This window comes from Acanthochromis polyacanthus, chromosome 18, assembly GCF_021347895.1.
Source record: "Acanthochromis polyacanthus isolate Apoly-LR-REF ecotype Palm Island chromosome 18, KAUST_Apoly_ChrSc, whole genome shotgun sequence".
NCBI lineage: Eukaryota > Metazoa > Chordata > Actinopteri > Pomacentridae > Acanthochromis > Acanthochromis polyacanthus.
The window spans coordinates 29,804,226-29,827,663 of record NC_067130.1 but is presented as its reverse complement, the minus strand read 5'-3'; the positions used below and the strand labels follow the sequence as shown (position 1 = coordinate 29,827,663).

Genomic DNA, 23,438 nt, shown 5'->3' with positions numbered 1-23,438 from the left:
ATCTCACAATTAATCCAAGATGGCCGACTTCCTGTTGGGTTTAGGACATGGCTCCAAGAGGCTTTTTGTGCGTCCTGATGTGCTCTATAAGCCTCCCAAATTTCATGGATGTAGGTGAAACGTGCTGGGGGGGCTGTTTGTTAAAAATACTGTAGGGGGCGCTATAGCATGTGCAGTGCCGAGATGCATACAGTGTTGTTCCTTGGGTCAATGGTGATGTGTGTGGTAATTTTAGTGAGCATTGGAGTATTCCTAACCTGTCAGAAAGGGCTTTGTTTTTCATGGCGATATTTGGTTGCTACGGCAACAGCGTTGCATGAATTGTCACACCCTTCACAGTGTGTGATTGTCAAGAGGTGAAGACTCGACTGACCAATTTCCAGCATGATATCACCAAGTTTGGGGCCATTGTACCTGAAAATATAAGGCCTTAAACTTACTATTACCAACAGGTGGCGCTATGACTTTTTCAAAATTTATGAGTGTGGATGTGTTCAGACTGGACCTGGTATCCAGCATGTGAAGTCTGAGGCAGATAGGATGTTGTTCAGCTGAGATATGAATCGTTAAATTTTCATGGCGAAACATCAAAATTGGTTTGGCCGCCACAGACACGCCCTTTGATGACAAGTCACCATTTTCACTGGGATGCATCATCAATGTGTTTAGGCTGTTGTCACTGCATTTGAAGTGAATATGATCAACCGGGTAACAATAGGGCATGAAAGTGTAAAAGATGTCTATTTCCTGAAACCACAAGGTGGCGCTATGACTGTCAATGAATATCCCTATGTGGATGACATCAGGACAGGACTGTCATCATACATGTAAAGTTTCAGGCAGATTGGAGCATGTTGAGAAGAATTAGACACCAATTCCTGTTTCATGGCGAAGGATCAGTTGTTTGAGGCTCCGCCATGGCCACACCTTTTGGCTTCTGGTTGAGTTTTTGATAACTTTTCATCAGAAAGGTCTGGTGCATGTACTGGCCAAATTTCAGTTCTCTCAGACTTATCCACTAGGAGCTATAAATTTTGACAAATGTACAGCAAATTCAAGATGGCCAACTTCCTGTTGGGTTTAGGGTGTGGCTGTCATTGACTTTTTGGTGTGTCCTGATGTGGTGCATATGCCCACCAAATATTGTAGCTGTAAATAAAACATTGTGGAAGTTGGCCTAATGACCACTTTTTCAATTTTGCAGGTGGCGCTATAGAGCCATTTTTCCACACATATGCGCAACTCCCATAAAATATCAAATTTTTCGCCAGTCCTGATGTGCACGCCAAATTTCACGCGTTTTGGTTCATGATAAGGCCGCCAAAAAGGCAAGTCATTTCCCGAGGAGCGATTAAGTTTGAAAAATTTACAGCAAATTCAAGATGGCCGACTTCCTGTTGGGTTTAGGGCGTGGCTGTAATTGACTTTTTGGTGTGTCCAGATGTTCTGCATATGCCCACCAAATATTGTAGCTGTACATGAAACATTGTGGCAGTTGGCCTAATGACTACTTTTTCAAGTTTGCAGGTGGCGCTATAGAGCCATTTTGCCACGCACATGCGCAACTCCCATAAAATATCAAATTTTTCGCCAGTCCTGATGTGCATGCCAAATTTCACGCGTTTTGGAGTATGATAAGGCCGCCAAAAAGCCAATTTACTTTACGGGAGAAAAAAAAAAAAAATAATAATAATAATAATAATAATAATAAACCCTAGGGTTTCAATAGGGTCCTTGGCACCGCTGGTGCCTTGGACAGTCGGTGCCCTGGCACCGCCTGTCCTTCGCACCCTCGGTGCTCGGACCCTAATTACATCCATATCTGGCAATAACTAATTGCGCTGAGGTAGATTTAAAAACTTACATTCTGCCTTTGAGTCCAATGGGGTGTAATGTACTCTCAGACGAGACAAGAGTTTGTAACATATGTTGAAATTCTTTTGATATATATTTTCATAAAAACAGGCTAACAGGTTTTCAGTTTACTTCTAAACCTTTCCGGACCTGCTTCCATGCTTCTAAAATACCTTAATTTACAGCCATGGGTCATTAGGAAACCCCTGTTTAGCTTAATTCCTATGTGTCGTAATGAGCCTAGCTGCAAATGCATGAGAGGAGTAAATGTTTTCAGTGGAATAAATGAGCTTTCACTTTTTCTTTTTTGGGAAACTGAGGCTCACATAAGTGGGAATGCTTCATGTACTGTTATAAAACAGAAGGATTTGGTACGTAATGGTTTTCTGATCCTTCTTAATTGGGATCAAGCGTTGTTGTGAAGGATTCTGGAGTTAAAGACTCAAACAAACACCAACAGACCCTCAGAACTTTGCAGAACCCCTGAATGAAAGGTCTGTACATGTCCAGGCTCGACTGCTAAGTCTCACATGGAGTAGAAACGTTGAAGCAGAAGGACCGACAGATTGTTTTTTAACTTTCTGAGACTGTCGTAAGAGCCAGAGCTGTTAAAACAACTTGAGTAATCCATCATAGCCGTGCGGTTTTTCACCAGCTGACGTGTGATTTGCATTGATATTCATGCAAATCCAACCCACTGTGTAACTCCTCTTCTCTTTACCTGATCAACAGGAGCAGCAAACCTGGAAAATGCAGTTCCTCTGAAGCCCATTCAGGGTCAATCACTGCGTCTGCCCGTTCATCACTGAGGGGAAAAAAGGAACCTAATCAGCCTCAGGAGGAAGGACAGCCGAGCTTCCCTCTAATCAACTTCTCTCTGCCCAAAAGATGTCAACAGCCACTGTCGACAGTGTAGGAAGAGGAACCAAAGCCTCTAAAGCATCAAAGGATCATAAAAAGGTAGGCGGACGTCATTATTCATCATCGATACAAACAGGGAAAGACCTAAACATCCTTTGTTTGGAGGAAAGTTACACTGACTTTCAGTGCAATGCAGTCGTTGCTGATATCAAAACTGAAAATAACGGTGTTAAAATGTAAAACTAAAATCCAAAGTGGTGACTTACAACTGCCTTAGGTGATGCATCAGTTGTCCTAATAATTTAACAAACAAGCTGAATTTTAAATTGTTTGTTCTATGATCAATGAGCTTAAAAGCTGTAATTTATTTTTATTATTTTTATCCTTTCCAGGGTATTTTATTTATTTATTTAACAATAAATTAATATATTTCTGCTTTTTTGCACAGGAATATAGAAAAAGAATAATTCTGAAGTTTTTTGGATGTAATTTAAGATTTCTTAGAGCCATTAGGTCAAAAAAATCCCCAAACATATGAAATTTAATAGGAAATTTTGCTTAATCAATTTAGATTAATATTGCTACTACTGCTGCTGCTGCTGCCGTTGATGATGATGATTATTTTTATTATCATTATTGTTGTTGCTGTCATTATTATTATTATTATTATTATTATTATTAATAAATCTGTTATTTCATATTCTATTTTTATTGTTGGTGTTATTTTATATAATAATAAGATAAGAATAATTCTTAATGTTGACAATAATGATAATAGTAATAATGAATTTGAATATAAAGACACATTTTTGATGCAGAGACATTTTTTTCCTACTAAGTTGTGTTATGTAACAGCTGTTTGGTAGTTAAAAAGGTGATTATGTTGATTAGCTGCAGTTTTTGGCTTCCACAGAAATTCCACAGTGATTTAGTTTGTTGGAGGAAAATTCCGAAATAAGCTCAATGCAAAATATAATTAATTTATTTTACTTAAGATATTTATTTGATATAAACATATTAAGGTCCAAATTGGAGTGATATTTAGGACTGGACCAAAATGGTATTAAGTATTGACCAAATAAATCCATAAAACAAAAGTGAGTCAAATGGGAACTAAGTGCGTTTCCTTTCTGCAGCCCACAGCAGCTGCTCTGAAAGGAGCCATCCAGCTGGGCATCGGTTACGCCGTGGGAAACCTGAGCTCCAAACCAGACAGAGATGTTCTCATGCAGGACTTCTCTGTGGTAGAGACCGTCTTCCTGCCCAGGTATGCACTCGTTTATTTATTGCACCAGTTTGACTTCCTCCTGGATAATGTCGTGCACAAATTACAAAAGTCGTGTGTTTTTCCATTTACCTCCAGTCATAAACACTCATACACACCTTTTCTAGGGATGTTTTGATGTACTATCTGTCTGTGTTCACTCCAAAATGTAGAAGAAATGTCTTTTGGTTTGTCCTGCTTCAGGATTGATAAAATTCTTTTGAAAAAGCAACATGTTTTTGGTAAATATATAATTCAGAATAGATATTAGAGAGTGAGATGACTCATAAATCCAAGATTGGCCTCATTACACGGCAAATCTTGTTCCGTGATCCAAGTATTTGGTCTATGTTGTCCAAAAAATAAAATGCAAGCCCAAGTGAGTCAGCTTGGTTTCATGCAGTTGCTCAGTCTTGTCTAGCTAGAAACAGCAAATTATAAATGTTGTGCATTATTGAATATGTATGAAAAGGAACGGACTTGGCATGACCATGAGCACAACTTTAAAGCTCAAAAAAGGAGGTCGTAAAATAGAACATGATCAAATATATAGAAGTAAAAAAATATATATTTACGTGGCTAAATACAGATTTGTTTATAGAAAAGTCTCTTTTTTAGGACACAACCTGTGTTCTGACAAAGGAAAACATGCTCAGGTTCCTGCAGAAGCTGCTTCCTGATTACTTAGTACTTTAGTAGAAACCACATCATTCAGCAATCGCTCTTTTCTCGGCAGACATTTTGACATCCGTTTGACATCATTATGGGAAATGAAATTCAGCCATGACTAATTTTATTATTTCTTACCCAGTATACTACTGTTCAAAAGTTTGGGATCACTTAGAAATGTTCTTATTTTTTTTAAGAAAAACATTTTTTTTGCAATGAAGATAACATTAAATGAATCAGAAATACAGTCTAGACATTGTTAATGTGCTAAATGACTATTCTAGCTGGAAACGGCTGATTTTTAATGGAATATCTCCATAGTGGTACAGAGGAACATTTCCAGCAACCATCACTCCTGTGTTCTAATGCTACATTGTGTTAGCTAATGGTGTTGAAAGGCTCATTGATGATTAGAAAACCCTTGTGCAGTTATGTTATGAATACATAACACGTACATGAATAAAAGTGTGAAATTAGGTGATCCCAAACTTTTGAACAATAGCGTATAACAAAGATAAATTGAAGAAAATGGTGCATATCAATATGAATGAAAGCAAAGTCTGATCATGCAATAAATACATCCCAGAATCCAAAGACTTCATGCTGGTTTTTAAGAAAGACATTGTGAACAGAAACATGACGTTGCTTCCAAACCTTCGGCCTGTAGTGTATGTTTACACCTTTTAAAGGCTTTTCTTTTAGGAAACAATTGCTCAATATGTCTAACGTGGTATAAACATGGTACTATAGGGTTTAGACTTTTAACCTATTTACAACGAGCCAACAGGAAATGAGGTTGTGTTTGATGTTTACAGACAACTCAGCAGTGTATTTGTTTTCTTATTCAAAGGTGAAACCCACGCTTAAAATCTCCACAACAACTCTCACAACTAATTTAGAATCATCAGTCAACCTACCACGCATGTCTTTTCTTAGTAAATGACTATTTTAGCTTGAAACGGCTGATTTTTAATGGAATATCTCCATGGGGTACAGAGGAACATTTCCAGCAACCATCGCTCCTGTGTTCTAATGCTACATTGTGTCAGCTAATGGTGTTGAAAGGCTCATTGATGATTAGAAAACCCTTGTGAGATATGTTAGTCCATGAATAAAAGTCATGGGAAACATGAAATTGTCTGGGTGATCCCAAACTTTTGAACGGTAGTGTATGTTATGTAAGAAAAGGTCTGTTCCATGTGACAAATATCTCCTCATATATACCAACTAATAGGTATTTTGTATGTGTTCCAGTGAGGGAAGCAACCTGACTCCTGCACATCACTTCCCTGATTTCCGTCTGAAAACTTACGCCCCGCTGGCTTTTCGTTACTTCAGGGAGCTCTTTGGCATCAAACCAGACGACTATCTGGTGAGACAGTTTCACATCGTCATTCTGATTCAGCACAATGTGGTGTAAGTTTGGCTTGCAAAACGTGGTTGCGCTGACACTGTTGCCTCATTTTGAATTTCAGTACTCCATCTGTAACGAGCCCCTGATCGAGCTGTCCAACCCCGGAGCCAGCAGTTCCTGGTTCTACCTCACCAGCGACGATGAGTTCATCATCAAGACGGTGCAGCATAAAGAGGCCGAGTTCCTGCAGAAGCTGCTTCCTGGTTACTACATGGTGAGCAACTCAAATAAGCATTACATACAAAGCAGAGACAAAGACAAATACCAGCTGGTATCATTGATTCAAGGGTCCTGCAAAAAGTTCTTAGCCTCACCAAGAAATGTCCCAGGAGAAAGACTGTTCTTGCATCTTTAACTTCAGAGCAATTGGTCTACCAATGTTCAAGCTCCACCATTCCTTCATGGATGAAGGTCACATCTCAAGTCTCCAGATTGTTTTCACCAGCATACATGATATCTTCATTTAATTCATGACCTCATCATCACTCTGAAAATGGCAACCATGCAAGCAGGATTTCAAGAACCTTTCCTCCCCTTTATTCTTTGATTGCCTCAAACACCTGAGTTCTTGTGAGGCTTTATAGTATACAATTAGGTTCTCAAATGGGAGTTGTGACTGTTGTTTCTGAGTGAGGCTGAGATCTTTTTAAGGTAGCCTTGCATACCACATCAACGTGTCTTTTGGCAAACATGCCCAGTCATAATTTTCCTTGTTATAATCCTGTACAGTGTGATTTCATAACAAGAGGTTGGATTTCTTTGTCTAAATTACCAAGGTGGTGCTAAATCATTACATTATCCCTACTGTATCTATGTAGTTCATCAAGGATTTTAGTTATTTTTGCACATTTCTAAGTATCAAAAAGCTTTTGAAAAACAAATATAAGCATATTTTAGGGTAGGGTCTGACAATTTTTGCTCTACATTAATATATACACATGTAACAAGTTCTTAAAGGTTCCTTTTACATTTATCTTAAAATAGAAGCAAATCTTTTTTAAAATCTCCTGCATTCTTCGCTTTGATAAACACCAGGATGTGGAACTATGATGTACATTTCATGAAATAACCTACTTGCCCCACAGCATGTGTTTACTTGTAGCTGGTTGGTTATCAGATATCTTCTCTAAAACCACCTTACTGTTGAACAGGTTATGCAGTGAAAGGCCACTCTTTTTTTTTCCTGTGTGGGCACATATTTGAAATTTTAGAAACATGACCTGGAACATGACATGTCTGGACTTTTTTCTTCAAGTTACAGTTTCGGTTTTTGTCAGCCCTTTGGTTTAATAATTTTCCCCGTCTGAAGTCTTTATCATGAACTTTAACATCTGTTGTTGTAGAATCTGAATCAGAACCCGAGGACGTTGCTGCCCAAGTTCTACGGCCTCTACTGCATCCAGTGTGGCGGCGTCACCATCCGAGTGGTGGTGATGAACAACGTTCTGCCACGAGCCATGAAGATGCACTACAAGTACGACCTGAAGGGTTCTTCGTACAAACGCCGCGCTTCACGTAAAGAACGAGTCAAACCCTGTCCAACATTTAAAGACCTGGACTTCCAGGAGATGCATGAGGGGCTGCACTTCGACCTGGACACCTACAACGCCTTGATGAAGACCCTGCAGAGGGACTGTCGGGTACGCTCAAAGAAAGATCTGACATCTATTAGCACAGTGGACTATGTTTGCATTCTTGGTATCAAATCAAAATGAATGGGACAGTGGAACATTATATACTAGGTTTATTGCTTTTTTCCACAAGCAAAGTCTCGAATTTTTGAAATTCATTCAGAAAAACAAACATTTTTCTGACGTTTTGAAACATATATTGGACAGACCAACAACATGGCCTCATAGGTGCTAATCTGGATGTGTTACAAGCCAGAGTGTTGCTAGAGGTATGGTCATAGGCTTTTCAAACTCAGAAGGGTTCATCTTCTGGGGAGCAGGATTATGATACAGAAAACTCATCAAAATCCACTTGGTTATGAAATACCTTTGGCAAGACCTGACGCTGTGACCTGAGGAGGTCTGTAAGGGTGTAGCTCATCCTTTAGAGACCATGAATATGCAATGGAAATTTAATTAATTCCAAGTAAACCACTGGTTAGCTGTTATTAGCCCTCATCCACTCAACTGGTGACTATTTGATGTCCATGCATTGGATTTATTGTAGTTTTTTGATTCAAACTGCATCTAAGAACATGCAGCAAATTGGTGGCAAATATGGCAATAAAATGTTACCCTACCACCACTGGCCACCATTAGCCATTGGACATCATAACTACAAAATTAATCAAATGAAGTTGTTCAAACACCAGTACTGGGATTTTGAGATTGGCTATTATGGGCTAAAGTGTTGGTCTAAGAAAAAAATTAAACATACACTGTGGCAAAAATCATGAGGATTCATCCCTTTGGACCACAATTATCCACAAAAAACTGAATAACAATTGAAAAACATTTGTCTGGATAACTTTCTTTGAATTCTAATTACTAAACGCGGGCTACGTGTCAGATAACACGTTCAATATAGAGGCAATATCAATAAACGTGAAGTTTCCATTGATATCCTTATGTTATTTAGAAGAAGGTCTACAAATGAGACTCATTTTCATTATCAAATGGCTTTTCAGTTAGTTTTTTAACAGGAAAAGCACCAACCACATGCACCCCAACGTGATGTATTGAAATGTTTGAACAGTTTAAAACCTGAAGATAATCTATTTCCATCGAAATCGCTTCAAACAAGTTATCATTTCCAAACTAAGACCGCTCACAGTGGGTTTAACTCTGCTCCTCTTTGACGGATTGAATCCAGTCGATGATCGCTGTACAACTCCTGCACTTTGAGTTTGTTATGCAACCAGCCGACCGGTATGTTGAGCTGCTCTCTCCAGCTATTTTAACGACCATAATGATTATTGCCTGTTAATTCATCGGTGAGAAACAACAGGATTAACACTGATTCATGGTCAGGCTGAACAGCTGGAGAACAAACTGGTCCGTCTGGGTGGGAAACGCTGTGTTTAGGCCGTAGAGCACGACCTTGGTTAGTACATTAGGTAACACAGCGCATATCAAGGACCTCTTTGTTCACAGGAGTTACTTCATCAGTGTTTGGTCAGGCAGATTTGGGCTTACATCGCACTGTACTTTTGGTCTGCAGATCCAGTTTTAACCTCCTTGGGTGGGAACTGATTGTGCATTTGGGTGGTTTTAAAAGCACTGTATGTTCATGTGCTGCTTTACCAGTCTTGTTTAACCCTCCTGTTATGTAGGAACAGCAATGATGTTTGACAAGGAGCATGTTTAATGATCCAACAGTGTCAGAAACCAAAAATCCTCAGTAGACATTGTTTATATCTCATTATCAACTCCATTACAAACCATTTCAGTCAATATTTAGTGTAATGGTGTTCTTTAGCTCCCACAGATCATGGTGGGAGACAAATGAGCATAATTCACTCTTTTGTCATAAAAAATGCTTGTTCAAGCAATTTTTTTTTAATGTACACTGGGAAGACCTACAGATAAGATGCAAGAGTTGAATAATGATTTTTTCTTTATTTTTTGGGAGTTTCATTCTTTTTATGGATTGATAAATTCATATGAGATCAAACTGACATAAGTGACACTATGCACTTTTTTTTTTTTTAGATTTTTTACTTTAAATAGGGCCAGTTTGACTCACAACATAACAGGAGAGTTAGTTGCATTCCTCAGATTATCTTCATTAAAATGATTACATATCTTGGTTACAAAGCTGTGCAAAGACCAAAAGGTGGCATAATATCCCAAAACAACGACCAGGAAAGATCTCTTTTGTCTGGAGGGCAGAGTTTGTGCATAAAAGGTGTCCTAATTTAAAAGCAAGATCCTTCAAAGGACATGTTTTGAGCAAATTAGAAGGTCTGGTAGCATATTTTGTCCCTTACTTCCATGCTACTTATTAATTTTAATCATTCTTACAATTTATGTGTTATTTTCTCAGTAAAAACTATCAGTATGTTGACTAAATGTGCTTATTACTGCAGTAGTTAGACAGCTGATCCCAGAGCACCAAAAAAGGGCATTAAATCTTCAAAATTGTATTTACCATTTTCTTTCTGGATACGGCATTGAAATAGGATGTAGTACAAATGCAATCTGTGAACAGTAACACCAGGAAGCTGCCCTCAAGTAGTCGTCAGAGTGGTAAATACCTGCAGCCCATTCCATGATTTGAGCTCCTAGCATGAGCAGGGACATTTATCTTCAATACATGTCAGTCAGTTTGAGTCCTAAATATAGTACAGATGCTGCACAGCTTCTGTTCAGAGTTCGGGATTAAATCGGCTCAAAGAAGCATCTCCCTTCATCTGTGCTTTTCTGTCGATATTCTCCATGAGTAATACAGATTCTCAGCTGAGGAAATCTGCTATACTATAAACCTGTTGAGTCATTTGTCAGAAATGTCACTGAATAAAGCCCTGCAGTTATAGTACAGCAAACTGTATGCAGTGTGTTGCCATGGGAACCTACATGTATTGAGTTGGTGATGCAGAAATATGCTTTTATGATTTGCTGCCAAATCCGTTTTACACAGGAAATATGGCAGCCAATAGCACACAGATTATAAAATGTATTTGTCACAGAGAACATTCAGTCAATGACATAAATTTCACATTGATTTGATCAGAAACTAATAGAGGATAAAACTTTATTAATCCTGAAGGAAATTCTTGTACCAGACATTGCTCAGAAAAATGTAACGACACCAGAAATGCAGTGCCTAAAAGTAAAAAGCAAAAAGATATAAGTGCAATACAATACTGAAATAAAATAAGTAAGCTCAGGATAGATACTAGAGAACAGAACTAAACTCATTTCTACGTATCCTTTATGATGGGACAGGATCGGACCTAAATGCAATTCTTGAGTATCGCGTCCTCAATTAAATAAACAGCTGCGATGAGAGTGCTCTAAGTGGTAAAACAAATATATCAGCTTATATGATTAACAGTTTTTCTGCCAGCATTTCTCTCTTGCATGCCGCAGTAACAGTGTGTTCTGCTGTACTACATTTTTAATATTCTTATGTACAATACCGTTCAAACGTTTGAAGTCACTTTGAAATGTCCTTGTTCTTGAAAGGAAAGATGTTTCTATTCAATGAAGATAACATTAAATTAATCAGAAATACGGTCTAGACAAAGCTACCCTGAGGCTGAGGGGAATGTTGGTTGTTGTGCAGGTTTTGGATGATAAACCAAGGTATCAAAACAAAATAAAATGGTGACTTGATAGAAAAAAAGCCAGAGGAATTTGTTCACTCTGAGGTGACATGAACATCAAACATCCATCCAGTATTTGTTGGGACAAATTTCCTGCTCCTATTGTGGTTACTTGCTAAAATGCCAGTTTATTTAGGAATATGTACTGTTTGAACATGTTAAAAAGCCTTAAATGAGCTAACATTGCAGGGTATATCTTTGTAAATACTATGATTAAGTGGCTCAAGTTATTCTACAGTCACATAAATTACCTTAAACCAATAGACAAACTGTGAATCAGTGGCTTCAGGGGTCCTTTGTAGTGTTCTGGGTCTCCAAGATGTTTTCCTGCTTTGCCTGCATGCTTCTTAGCCACCAGCATGGATAAACCTTTCCTAGTTAATACAACATGACAGCAAGGAGACAGAGGTTTTGTCCTTCAAAACTGAAGCTGCATGTCTCAACTACAAGTAGATGAACCTTTGAAATGAGACTGGGGTTAGTTCCTTCTTATATTCGCTTCTTTATGTTCATTTCTGTGTTCCATCAGGTGCTGGAGAGCTTCAAGATCATGGACTACAGCCTCCTGCTGGGGATTCATATTCTGGATCGGAAGCCACTGGTCAGAGGAAACCGGTGTGACAGCAGGAAAGGACAGAAAGTTCTTTACTCCACGGCCCTCGAGTCCATCCAGGGCAGCGTGAAGGACCCAGAACCAGTGGCCGACGATGATACGTGAGAAAGCATGTTTATTTAACGTTGTAGGGCGAAAAATATAGAACAATTACAGTTTTGATATCTCGTTTTATCGCTTGGTTTCATATTAGAGTTCTTTTCTCACTGTGCAGTAGTTTCAGCGTGCAAAAGATTTCAGCGCTGATGTGAAGACGGATTTCTTACAGGCAAACCTGATGGACTACTGGGAAATGCAAAGTGTTTTATAAAGAGTAAACTGGCCTTAATATGCTAAATTCCCAAAGAATTTAATTGTTAAGTTTGTAAAAAGTCCTTTGAGGTCTTAAAGTCTCTTTGGCTGCTTTTATTGTTGTGGCTTCTTGAGTGTTCAATCTGATCCAAATGACAAATACGACTATTTTACTCATGCAACACTATAAAACTTTGAAAATATGATCAAAAATAAATTATATTTTATGTACAACAGCAATGAAGTTACGCCAAAATGCCCAACATTATGAAATCCATCAGTCTAATTTAATTATAAACTGTTACATTAATGTTTTTTTTCAGATTGGGTGGAATTCCTGCCAAACATAAAGATGAGAGTCTGCTCATCTTCTTAGGAATTATCGACATCCTTCAGTCTTACAGGTGAGTTCACGGCATTTTTCTCACATTAAGACACATGAACTGGAACTTATGGAGTTTTTGTCTTGATTTTTTTTAAATGTATACAGAAACACCTATTAGACTTTTTAGGATTTAATTCAAGATAAATAATAAATTAATTTTTCAAATGTAGTAGATTTTTAAAAAACAAAGAAATTATATTAAGAACTTTGTGAAATGAAGTATTTTATAAATTTTTCTTTGATTTGTTTATTCTGTTCTCAAAAAAATAATTTTTAACTAATTAATAAAATCTATATTCTCAAAATGAGTTGAATTACTTTTTTCACTTTATCACTTTATTTTTGTTTCTCTACAATATTCCAGCTCACTTGTATTTAATTTAATTTAGTTTTATTTTATTTTATTAATTTATTGATTGTTTGATTTACTCACTTGCTTACTTTTTTATTTTCACAGTTTAGAGCCACAGAGCAACACTGAAAACATCAAAATTATACTGTAGATTCACTGCAGGCTTCATAGTCTTCATCATCTGTGATTATTGTAATTAAACAGATCTGACTGAATGAATGATTTTTGGCTTTTAATTATTTTCAGGTTCATTAAGAAGGTGGAGCATTCCTGGAAGGCTCTCGTACACGATGGGGTGAGTAAATGTCACTTTTTTCTTTATCTGCTGCTTTTTACTGCCAATATACATGTGAATATTTGTGTACATCTGATGGATTTCTTTGTATTTCAGGACACAGTGTCAGTTCATAGACCCAGTTTTTATGCAGACAGATTTCTGAAATTCATGGGCTCAACTGTTTTCAAAAAGATTCATCGTAAGTCGAGCCGCCAATGTAAACCCTGCATTCTGTATCCTACACAAACAGTCCAATATTATGATTTGTAATATACTCTTTGTTTGTGCATTCAAGCTTTAAGAGGAACATCTTCAAAGAGGAAGAGGAATTCCCTCCATGCATCAAAGTCGGCCTCTCAGGAGATTCTGTCGCCACAGACAGACAAGAAGGACGAGAAGAAGGCCCAAAGCATGGAGAACCTGGACGGAAACCGTAAGCTCAAGTTGATATTTCAGCAGATATTCGTGTAATTTTTCATTGAAGACTAATGGTGTCATTTTTACAGCAGGCTACACTTCCTTCAAACAACCAGACCTTCTTCCACAATCTGCTGTTACCTTTGAGTCGGCCCAGAATGAGGAGGAAGACATTGAAAACAGGTAATTTTCTTGTGCACCTCCCAAATTTAAGTCGTGAATCTTGAATCTCTGAACCAATCTTCAAATAATCTAGAAAAGTTTGTTCACATTCTTGAAAATTGAAGGTATTGAACAGACCCAGAAGAATATAGAAATAAGTGGGAAAAATATGTATATACAAGATTATTTGAAAAAAATGTGTGCAACATGTACCTAAAATGCAAATTGCAAGAGTGTATAGTTTTTTGCTATATGCTCATAGCACAGTCTTAAGCTAAATACTAACATAAGCATGCTAACATGCTCACAATGACAATGCCAACATGGTGATGCTAACAGAAACAATGTTTGCTGTCTTAGTTTAGCATATGTTAGCATTTGCTAGTTAGCAGTAAAAGCAAAGTACAGCTAAGGACAAAAGGAATGTTATTAGTTTTGCAGTTATTTTCTTCTAAACCAAGGTGACCAGATTCATCCTTAAAATAGCATGAAAATGTGCAACATATTGGCAATGGCATGGCAATCCATCCCATGGTTGTTGACATACTGCAGTCTGGGCTAACCCAAGTTCATCCATCCATCCATTCAGTGTTCATAAACACTAAATCTTTACAACACCTCAAGGAATTTTTTTGGAAATTTGGTACAAATGTTCACTTGGACTCAAAGTCAGCTGACTGGATTTTGGGGTTCAGAGGTCAGCTAATTATGGCAAAATTTAATACAAATGTCTCTTAGGATAAAATGATGAAGTGAAAACTTTTTATATCCAAGAGGTGGAAGATCAGTCTTGGACAATAACTGCAGTTTGACTGGTTGGTGGAGATACAACAGACACACAAAGAAACCACACTTGGTTCAATGCAGCAACTTTATAATTCACGTTTTCCACGTCCAAATGTTGAGATTATTGTGGGCTTTTCAAGCAGAAAGTGGTCTGCACATGGTTTATTTCATACTACAGTATGTATGCATCAGTCTGCTACGTGGACAGTTGCGATGCACTTCATACTAAACACAGAAAAATATATTACCTGGTTACAGATTGTGCTGTAGCATTGTGTGAACGTAAACATGTACCTATGGTGTTGTAGAGAACAGTGGGCGGACATAGCACAGGATATCTGGAGAATTTAGAACTTTCTACTTTGTCATTTCCATTCAAATCATTACATTTTTAGAATAATTTCTTTTTACAGCATAAAATATGGATAGTCATAAAGTTATAGATAAAAGATGTCTTTAAATTATACTAACTGTTGTATATCGTATGTTGCAGTGAAGACCGGCGAGCCTCCAGTTCAACAATCGCTCTGGATGAACCTCTGCCATCCCTCAGCCGGAGCCTTTCAGACACCGAACTGGACGTCTACTTGGTATGACAGATTATATTTAGTATTGCTTGCATGGCAAACATGCTTCTATTATGTATACATTTGTTATATGAAAATACCAAAACCTCCAAGGCCATCTCTAAATACTTCTTGCCCATCCCACCTTTCACGATCAGCTCCAACAAAAATATAAACTATCACAATATCACATACTACTCTTAGTTTTAAGATTGCTATCATAACAGCACAAGTAAATCTAAATTCAGATTTTATTTCAGTCAGGTACAATATCCATTACAGTATCAGAGATATTATTTTGACAATTCAGTCCTGGTATAAACAGAAGCATGCTGATATTTGACTCTGCTAACATCGCAGACTTAAAGGTTTTTGCGATTTTATTTTGTAATATGACTGCAGATTAGTAGTGTATTCCTGAAGGAATAATTTGTCCTTCAACCTATGTAATGAATGTGAAGCTACAACTGGCAGTTAGCTAGCTTAGCATGCTAGCATAAAAACTGGAGGCAGCCTGAAACAGCTGACCTGACTGTAAACAGTTCCTGATAAAATTTGTGCAAACCTGTGTTTCTCGCTGCATTTAGCCACAGAGTTAGACAGAGTTGGGCTAGCATTTTTTGGACTTCCTGTCTTTATGTTAAGCTAAGCTAATAAGAATATGTCCTAAAATTAAGGATCCTACAGCTCAGATTGACTGCTCAGATTTTATTTACATGCCCTTGTCAGGTATTTGGGAAAAAGTATTGGGGAAGAACAGGTTCAAACATTTCAATGTGCTGCAACTTATGATAATGAGGATTCAATTTCAGATTTTTCCTTAGTTTTGACATGTGAGCTTACTGACTGCTCTCACCTGCTATAATTTTAGAACAGTTAGATTTTTCTTACCATATTAAGACTTCTTTCTAAACTATTATGAAATTTTATTTTGGTAACTTTACATCTATGTTGTTGAAACATTGCAGCGTTTTCTCCTTAAGAATTTTAAAGGACCCTACATCAATACTTTGTTATGTTTGGGGAACATTGTTCTCCATGAACTCGTGGGTCACTGGGTGTCTCTGCATTTTCAGCATCACACAGTGTCACCCAGGCGACCCAGCTGGAGTTGATCAGTCCAAGCATCCATAAACTGTAAGCAGCAAATATCATCCATAACCTATTTTATTGGCTTGCATTGATCTTTTGTAGAAAAAAGACAGAGGTTCTTATCCACTGTATGAGTGGATTATGAGCACAAGAAACTGCTCTTTATCTAAAAAGCATCGCTCTGGATTACACGCTTACATCTTCCTGCTTGTTTACCTCATCTTTTTGCCATCCTTGGTGGTGGAACCCCGACGTTCCCAGAAGGCCCCACTGGCATCCAGTGACGTCCACAGTTTATGACTCAGCTCAGTCCCTTTTTTCCCCTCAGTCCTGACGTCTGCGTCAGCCTGAGAAACCTCCACGAATTCCCATTTCTGCAGCGCTTCTCTTACATAACCACCAAATCCTCATTCAGGCTTATATGAAGCTGTTCTTCAGCCCACATTAAGCAGTCCCGCTCAGGCTCTGTGGGAAGCCTGCAGACGTCTGACTTAATCTCATCTAAAAGCCTCTGATGGAGCGCAGTGGGATTCAAAAACTATAGGTGAAAAGACAATCTAGGCCCTGAACTTATCCATCTCCTTAAGGAAAATGAGTGTCTTGACTCAGGGAGACGATGAATGCTGTTTTTAACCCCGAAATAAACCTTTTTTTTTTTTAGACCTTTACAGTTTCATAACCACGCTTTACCCAACTTCTTACAATTTACAATCATTTTACATCACTGCTGACCAGTTTCTGTTTCAGTTTTAAGTTTAAAGCTGATTAAATTCAAAATGTCTTCACTGTTTCAATCTCATTTCACTAAGATGTATGAAAACCAGCGAGTGAAATACATACGACCTGCTTGAGGATTACACTTTCTGTTATGTGCTAATGCAGAAAAGAATTTGCAAGTTCAATCTGGACTCTCAACATGACAAAAATAAATGCAGCGTGATGCTCGCTCTGACGGACGACCGAATAATCTGCAGGAAAACATTTGCTGCCCTAAGGGTGGAATAAAATATATCAGAAAATGTGAAACACTGCAGGATGTTTTGGAAGCTGGTCAGCGTTAATGTGGAACAAACAACCTAAACTTTCATGTGAAGGAAAAAAATGGCTTCACGGCGTAAACAGTAACTTTAAAACAAGACAGCACCACCTAAAATTAAGAGTTTGCATCATACAGAATATATTTACTGCCCCAAAAGTAATCCACTATGGAATAAAGGGTACTAAAGTAGGAAAAATATGTGTTTTCAGGATATACACTACATATTATAATATAGTATACTGTGTATTAATGCAAAAAATACAGTTTTGGACACTAGGGGGACAGACAGTTCACCAAAATGTGCATTTATTGTTTCTATAATTGGATTATATTTATTGTTATAACATATTTATTAATTCCAGTTAACAGTCTATACTGTTATCTGGAATTTCCAAAAGAGAAATTAGTCTTAATGTGTATTAAAGACAAAAATAATGTTGAATTATCGATGAGATAACTGATCTCTGCGCACAGAAATGTAAAAATACACTGTTGTCTTTTGATATCTAAAGGTGAAAAATCTTCATTTTTATTGTTTTCCAGTGAGGAAAAACTAGTGATGGATCCTTTCCAGCCACAAACGACTTCTCACTTCCACAGAAAAGAGACATCAGGACTTCGCAACAGCATAAACACAACACATAAAAAACTCTGTTTCTTCACTCTGTGCCTCTTTGACTTTAATTTTAAAGTCAACACCAACGTGCAAAATCACTGTAAATCCCTTTATTATTATTAACAAATTAGTTTGTTTTAAAATCACTGAACTGCTGTGCTGATATACAGCAAAACACTATGAAGCTGCTTCCTTTCCTGTTGTTGTGCACTTTGTTCTCTTCTCTTTTGCTTTTACTTTTGGATTTTCCATGAACTTCTCAGCGGCTGGATCCCTGAGGATGCAAACTGTCTTACCAGGTTTTTGTTGGCTGTAATTTTCGAATCGTGTATTTATACCGAGCTGTGTTTGGTGATCATTCTGGTTGAAACTAAAAGTATGAAAAACATGTTTTCATGATACCGTGCTGTACTCATTTGGACAACATGTCTAAAAATCCCACTACTATAGAAGGGAAGTAGACTTTTCTTTGGTTCTTGAAGACGTTTCAGTTTCATCCAAGAGGATTTTGTCAGTTAAGTGAGCAAAAAGATCTGTAATAAACAACACAACACCATATTTTCATAACAAATTTAGAATGATATGGCAATTTGATGCACTTTTTAATAACAATCTCAACACAGAACTGGGTCTTCAAGGATAAAACACCCAAACACAATCTATGTAATGTTGTATCTGCAGTCCAAGACATCCAGGACTATCTGTAGAGAGACTTAACAGCACAGTCGAACCAGAGAACCAGTTCATCTGGACAAGACTCAACACCTCAAATGCATCCAAAAGAATAAGAAACACTCATTTAGGAGAACAATGTCGACATTCTGGACAGACAAGACAAATGGTTCAAGAGAAAGAAAAAAAAATGTAATTCAGATTATATTAATTGCATTTTTTTGCGACTGTCATGTCAAATTTTCATTTTTCGGACAAAGTACCCACAAAACGAGATTCCAAGTAGTTCATCTGTACTCTGTTTGTTGGTAGCTAGCAAATGTTAGCATGCTAATGTGTTAAACTAAGCTGGATTTGATAAATCTGCATGCTAGCATGCTAAAATTAGCATCGAGCTCAAACCACTATACAGAGTCACAGAGCTGCTGCAGAACATTTTCAACATTTTCTTGTTTCAATTACACATTTTTCTTGCAATTAATATTATTAAAATTTGCCTTTTTCTTGTGCCAACACATGCAGTTAGGTTGTACAAAATCTGTGTATCTCATTAACACAATAATCATTGTGGTTATAACCTGATGATATTAATACTAGTGTTGTTAAAACAAGAAAATGAGAGGACTGTCTTGGCTAATTTGGCTGGTTTAAGTGGTCTGAATGAGTTTTATTATGCACTTGGAATAAGACGCTGCAGGATGTAAAGTCACTGCATTTAAATTTTTTATCTTTAATTGGATTGAATTAAATTAATGACGGTTACAAACTGGAAGGTTGGAGGTTTAAAGAAATAACCATAGTGTGTGTTTTTCTGTCTGCTTTTTGTCCATATGCCTTAAAAAGTTTTAAAATCTGTCCTTTCATGTGATTCATAGGCCTACAGTTGTAATATAGCAATACTTTGAACTTGTATCTGGGAAATAAATTAATATTTAATGCATTTATATCGATCTTTGTTTTCATTTTTGCCGATTCATGTGAGGAATTTATGCATAATGCAGTTTTATTAGGAAATAAATTAGGACAACAATGCTGTTTAGCGACTTCTATTAAAAAACCTCCATTAATAAATAATTGAGTACAACAGTAGTAGTACAAAGTGGAAACAGATCTTTCAGTGTAAATACCAGCAGGTGCTTATTTACTGTTCAGCTCAGAGTCAAGTTTCATTCAAACAATGACTGATTACAGAGTGTTTATGGCTTTTTAAGGCTGTTTACGAGGAGGTTGCTGTGTTTTTCTAGCAGATTTGCCAGAGGGTCCTAATATGAACAGGTTAAACTGGTCACACCGGCTGCTTTTGTTCCTCATAAATGCACTGAATGCTGCACGAGGAGTAACAATGAAGTGTGTGCACAGGTGGCACCACTGGATCATGATGTCACTGTCAGGTCAGTGGTGGTTTTTAGTGTTAAACATCACAAGTTGCCATGACAATAGCTGAGCGTTGTATTACATTTATTCGATTTTTATCATGTAAAATTAATATTTTATATACACTACCACTCAAGTTTGGTGTCACACAGACAATTTCATGTTTTCCATGAAAACTCACACTTTTATTCATGTGCTAACATAACTATACAAGGGTTTTCTAATCCTACATGAGCCTTTCAACACCATTAGCTAACACAATGTAGCATTAGAACACAGGAGTGATGGTTGCTGGAAATGTTCCTCTGTACCCCTATGGAGATATTACATTAAAAATCAGCTGTTTCCAGCTAGAATAGTCATTTACCACATTAACAGTTTCTAGGCTGGATTTATATTAAATTTAATGTTATCTTCATTGAAAAAAAACAGTTTTTCTTTCAAAAATAAGGACATTTCTAAGTGAGCCCAAACTCTTGAACAATAGTGTGTTTATGTGAAAAAAATCACAAAAAGAGACAGTAGATTAGAGACATTTGAATGCATGATGAAGCAGAAACTGCACATTAAATACAGTTTAAGTTTGATAAATTAAGAGAAATTATCATGTAGTTGATTGCAAAGCCATTTAAAAATATTTATAGTCTCTTATCACATTCATCACTAATTGGTTTATGTTGTTTTTTTTATTAATTTTCTTTCACTTTTTGCCTGATTCAACATCAACTGATGAAAAAAATCATAATAAATATTTTTTGTTTTTATATATGAAACATTGTAACTGTTTCCATGATGTTTGTGTTCCGCCATGTATGCAATGCAACTCACATGAAAACATAAGCAATACATGCTGTGATAAAAACATTTATCAATCATTTTATTTTCTCATTAATTGAATTTTTGCACGAAATAATTGAAGTAAAAACAAACAATGACTGATTACGTTTAGTTAGAATGCATTAGTTTTGGTCATTGCTAGGATTTATAACAGACATTTAATATTAGTAAAACTACAGTGAAACCCTCCATTTATTCATACAAATACCAAACTTTGAATCACAGTGTGGGCAAATTTCCATGTTTGTAACAAGCCTTTATTTTCTACTAAAACAACCTGATTGTTTTTATATTTGCTAATAGTCTTTCTGCATGTCTCCACTGGGATTTTCTTCCTCTCTTCTTTGTGATGATCAGCAGCTCTTTGAAGTTGAAGGCTTCCTTGCCATCACTCTAGTCTTCCTTAGATTTAGGTCTGGACTCTGGCTGGTGTTCATTTGTTTTCTGTTCATCATTATTCACCACGTTGGTTGCAGGCGTTAGATCGCCGTCTTTCCAATCCTGCTTAAGGACAAGTTTTTCTGCAGATTGCTGTTTTATTCCAGAATCTTAATGGCGTCCTCCTTTCTCAAGATCTAGAAAGGTTTCCTGGACCATTGGTTTGAAAAAAAAAGCCTCCAAAACATCACATTCCAGCCATGCTTGACCTGAAGATGGTGTTCTTGGTGTTTAATGCTTCTCCTTTATTTCATCAAATAAAAGCCACGTCTCTGTCCAAACTACTTCATTTCCATCTCATCTGAAAACAGAACTGGCCACCAAAAACTTTCTTTTTTGTCCAGGTGAGCTTTTGGCTGAAAAGCTACTAAATCATTTATGTGCTTGTCTTATTGAAGTTAAGTTCTCCTCAACCACTGTTGTTGCTGTTTCATGTTAAAAGGAGCTAGTTGAGGTGGTTCCAGCATCTGATCAGGATTTCCTTTGGAGGTTTTCCAGGCACAACTGGGAGGAGACCCAGTACTTGATAGAGGAATTTCATACCTCATCCAAGGTGGGAATGTTTCAGGAGTGCAAGGAGGAAGTGGAAATCAATGCTGGAGAGAAATGACCTCCTTAGCCTGCTGCTGCTATGACCTGACCCAGGATTAGCAGAAAAAAAATCAACAAATCGATGCAGTTAACGATCAGAACGATTTGGAGAGTAGCTGCATTTTCTTAAATAATCGGTACACCGCAAAAATAATTTTGGGCATGACATTTTTATTGGTATTTTATTTATTATTTTTGCAAGGACAAAAGCTAGTTAGTAGCTAATTTGCCTTTGCTACTGTGAGAATGCTAATTTTCCAGTTGTGGGATTAATAAAGGCTCATCATATCATATAGTATCATTTTCCATGGGCAGGAACACATTAAAAATATATATATATACTGTACATTACATAGAACAATGCAAGACTTAAAATTCTGTCAGCGTGAGATAATAGTTCAAAATTATTATTAACACCTCAAAACAATGTCTTTCCCTGCAAAACTTAAAATTCTGTCAGTGTGAAAAAATAGATAAAGAATATTTTTAGCAAAAATGTTTAAAAGACATAGAAATAGTTACAAAAAAATGTAATTAACACCTCATAAATCAGCCAGAATAAAATGAAAAAGTCCCTATAAATCAATATTTGTTAGTGATATTGCCATTTCTATTGATGTGGTAACTTTGCTATTAACCAAATCAACGGAAACGGTTCGAAATGATTATTAACACCTCCAAAGCAACGTCTTTCCCTATTTTATCCGCCAAAATAGACCCAAAAAGTCACTGTAAATCAGAATTTTACATATGTATGAAAAACTTAGGGCTTCATATGTGCTGGATAACCACAAAAAACTATCCCAAAATAATGCAAAACTTGAAATTCTGTCAGTGTGACGCAATAGATGAACAACATTTTAAGCAAAAATGTTTTAAAGACATAGAAATAGTTCCAAATTATCATTAATGCCTCTAGTGTCTTTCTGTCTTTTATCAACCAGAATAAACCTAAAAAGTCACTGTAAATCAATATATTGTTAGTGCTATTGCCATTTTGACTGGTTTGATCAATTTGTTAGCAAACCAAATGGTTTAAAGTTATCATTATCAGCTCTAACACAGTGTCTTTCTGTCATTTATTGGGCAGAATAGAACTAAAAAGCCATTATAAATCAATATTTGGTAATAATATTTCCATTTCTATTGATGTGGCCCTTTTGATATTGTGCCAGATCAATAGAAACCGTTCAAGACCATCATTACCAGCTCTAAAACAACATCTTTCACTGTTTTATCAGCCAAAAATAAAACTATAAAGTGACTAAAAATCTAAATTTCAATGGTTGTGAATCATTGTGACCTTTTTATGAGCTCTCATGTCGTCTTTTACCTTTTTTGGTCACCGATTTGTATCTTAGCTCGGTAAACTGATTCATGTGGAGGCTGACTCATGTCCCACCCTTCAGGCCTCCGGAGGGAAACTGCAGCAGCACACCTGCAGCCGCTAAGCCCCGCCCACATACCTGCGACAACCAGGAAATCCCACATTTGTAGCTCGCTAAACATTTCTCCCGTCAAACTCCGCTTGTTTTTCTCCTCCTGGTCCGTTTTTGGGGGATTAATCCACACCTGAGGCCTCATAAGAGC

At 37.0% G+C, this 23,438-nt stretch overlaps 1 protein-coding gene across 4 annotated transcripts in view; it reads left to right on the top strand.

Annotated features, from left to right (window-relative positions):
- The window catches only part of pip5k1ba (phosphatidylinositol-4-phosphate 5-kinase, type I, beta a), a 32,423-nt gene extending 12,871 nt beyond the window's left edge, over positions 1-19,552 (top strand). The window contains exons 2-15 of one of the 4 annotated variants that reach the window (XM_022217087.2): positions 2,587-2,814; positions 3,852-3,982; positions 5,903-6,020; positions 6,124-6,276; positions 7,406-7,702; positions 11,870-12,054; positions 12,568-12,648; positions 13,228-13,276; positions 13,373-13,457; positions 13,554-13,691; positions 13,768-13,858; positions 15,117-15,213; positions 16,266-16,326; positions 17,864-19,552. In XM_022217087.2, coding sequence (XP_022072779.1) covers positions 2,743-2,814; positions 3,852-3,982; positions 5,903-6,020; positions 6,124-6,276; positions 7,406-7,702; positions 11,870-12,054; positions 12,568-12,648; positions 13,228-13,276; positions 13,373-13,457; positions 13,554-13,691; positions 13,768-13,858; positions 15,117-15,213; positions 16,266-16,304 — 1,536 coding nt within the window. In that variant the 5' untranslated portion in view covers positions 2,587-2,742 and the 3' untranslated portion in view covers positions 16,305-16,326; positions 17,864-19,552. Of the gene's footprint in view, positions 1-2,586; positions 2,815-3,851; positions 3,983-5,902; positions 6,021-6,123; positions 6,277-7,405; positions 7,703-11,869; positions 12,055-12,567; positions 12,649-13,227; positions 13,458-13,553; positions 13,692-13,764; positions 13,859-15,116; positions 15,214-16,265; positions 16,327-17,863 lie in introns of all 4 variants that reach the window. The other 3 variants (XM_022217085.2, XM_051938688.1, XM_051938689.1) reach the window with 3 other exon arrangements.
- The last annotated feature ends 3,886 nt before the right edge of the window (positions 19,553-23,438 follow it).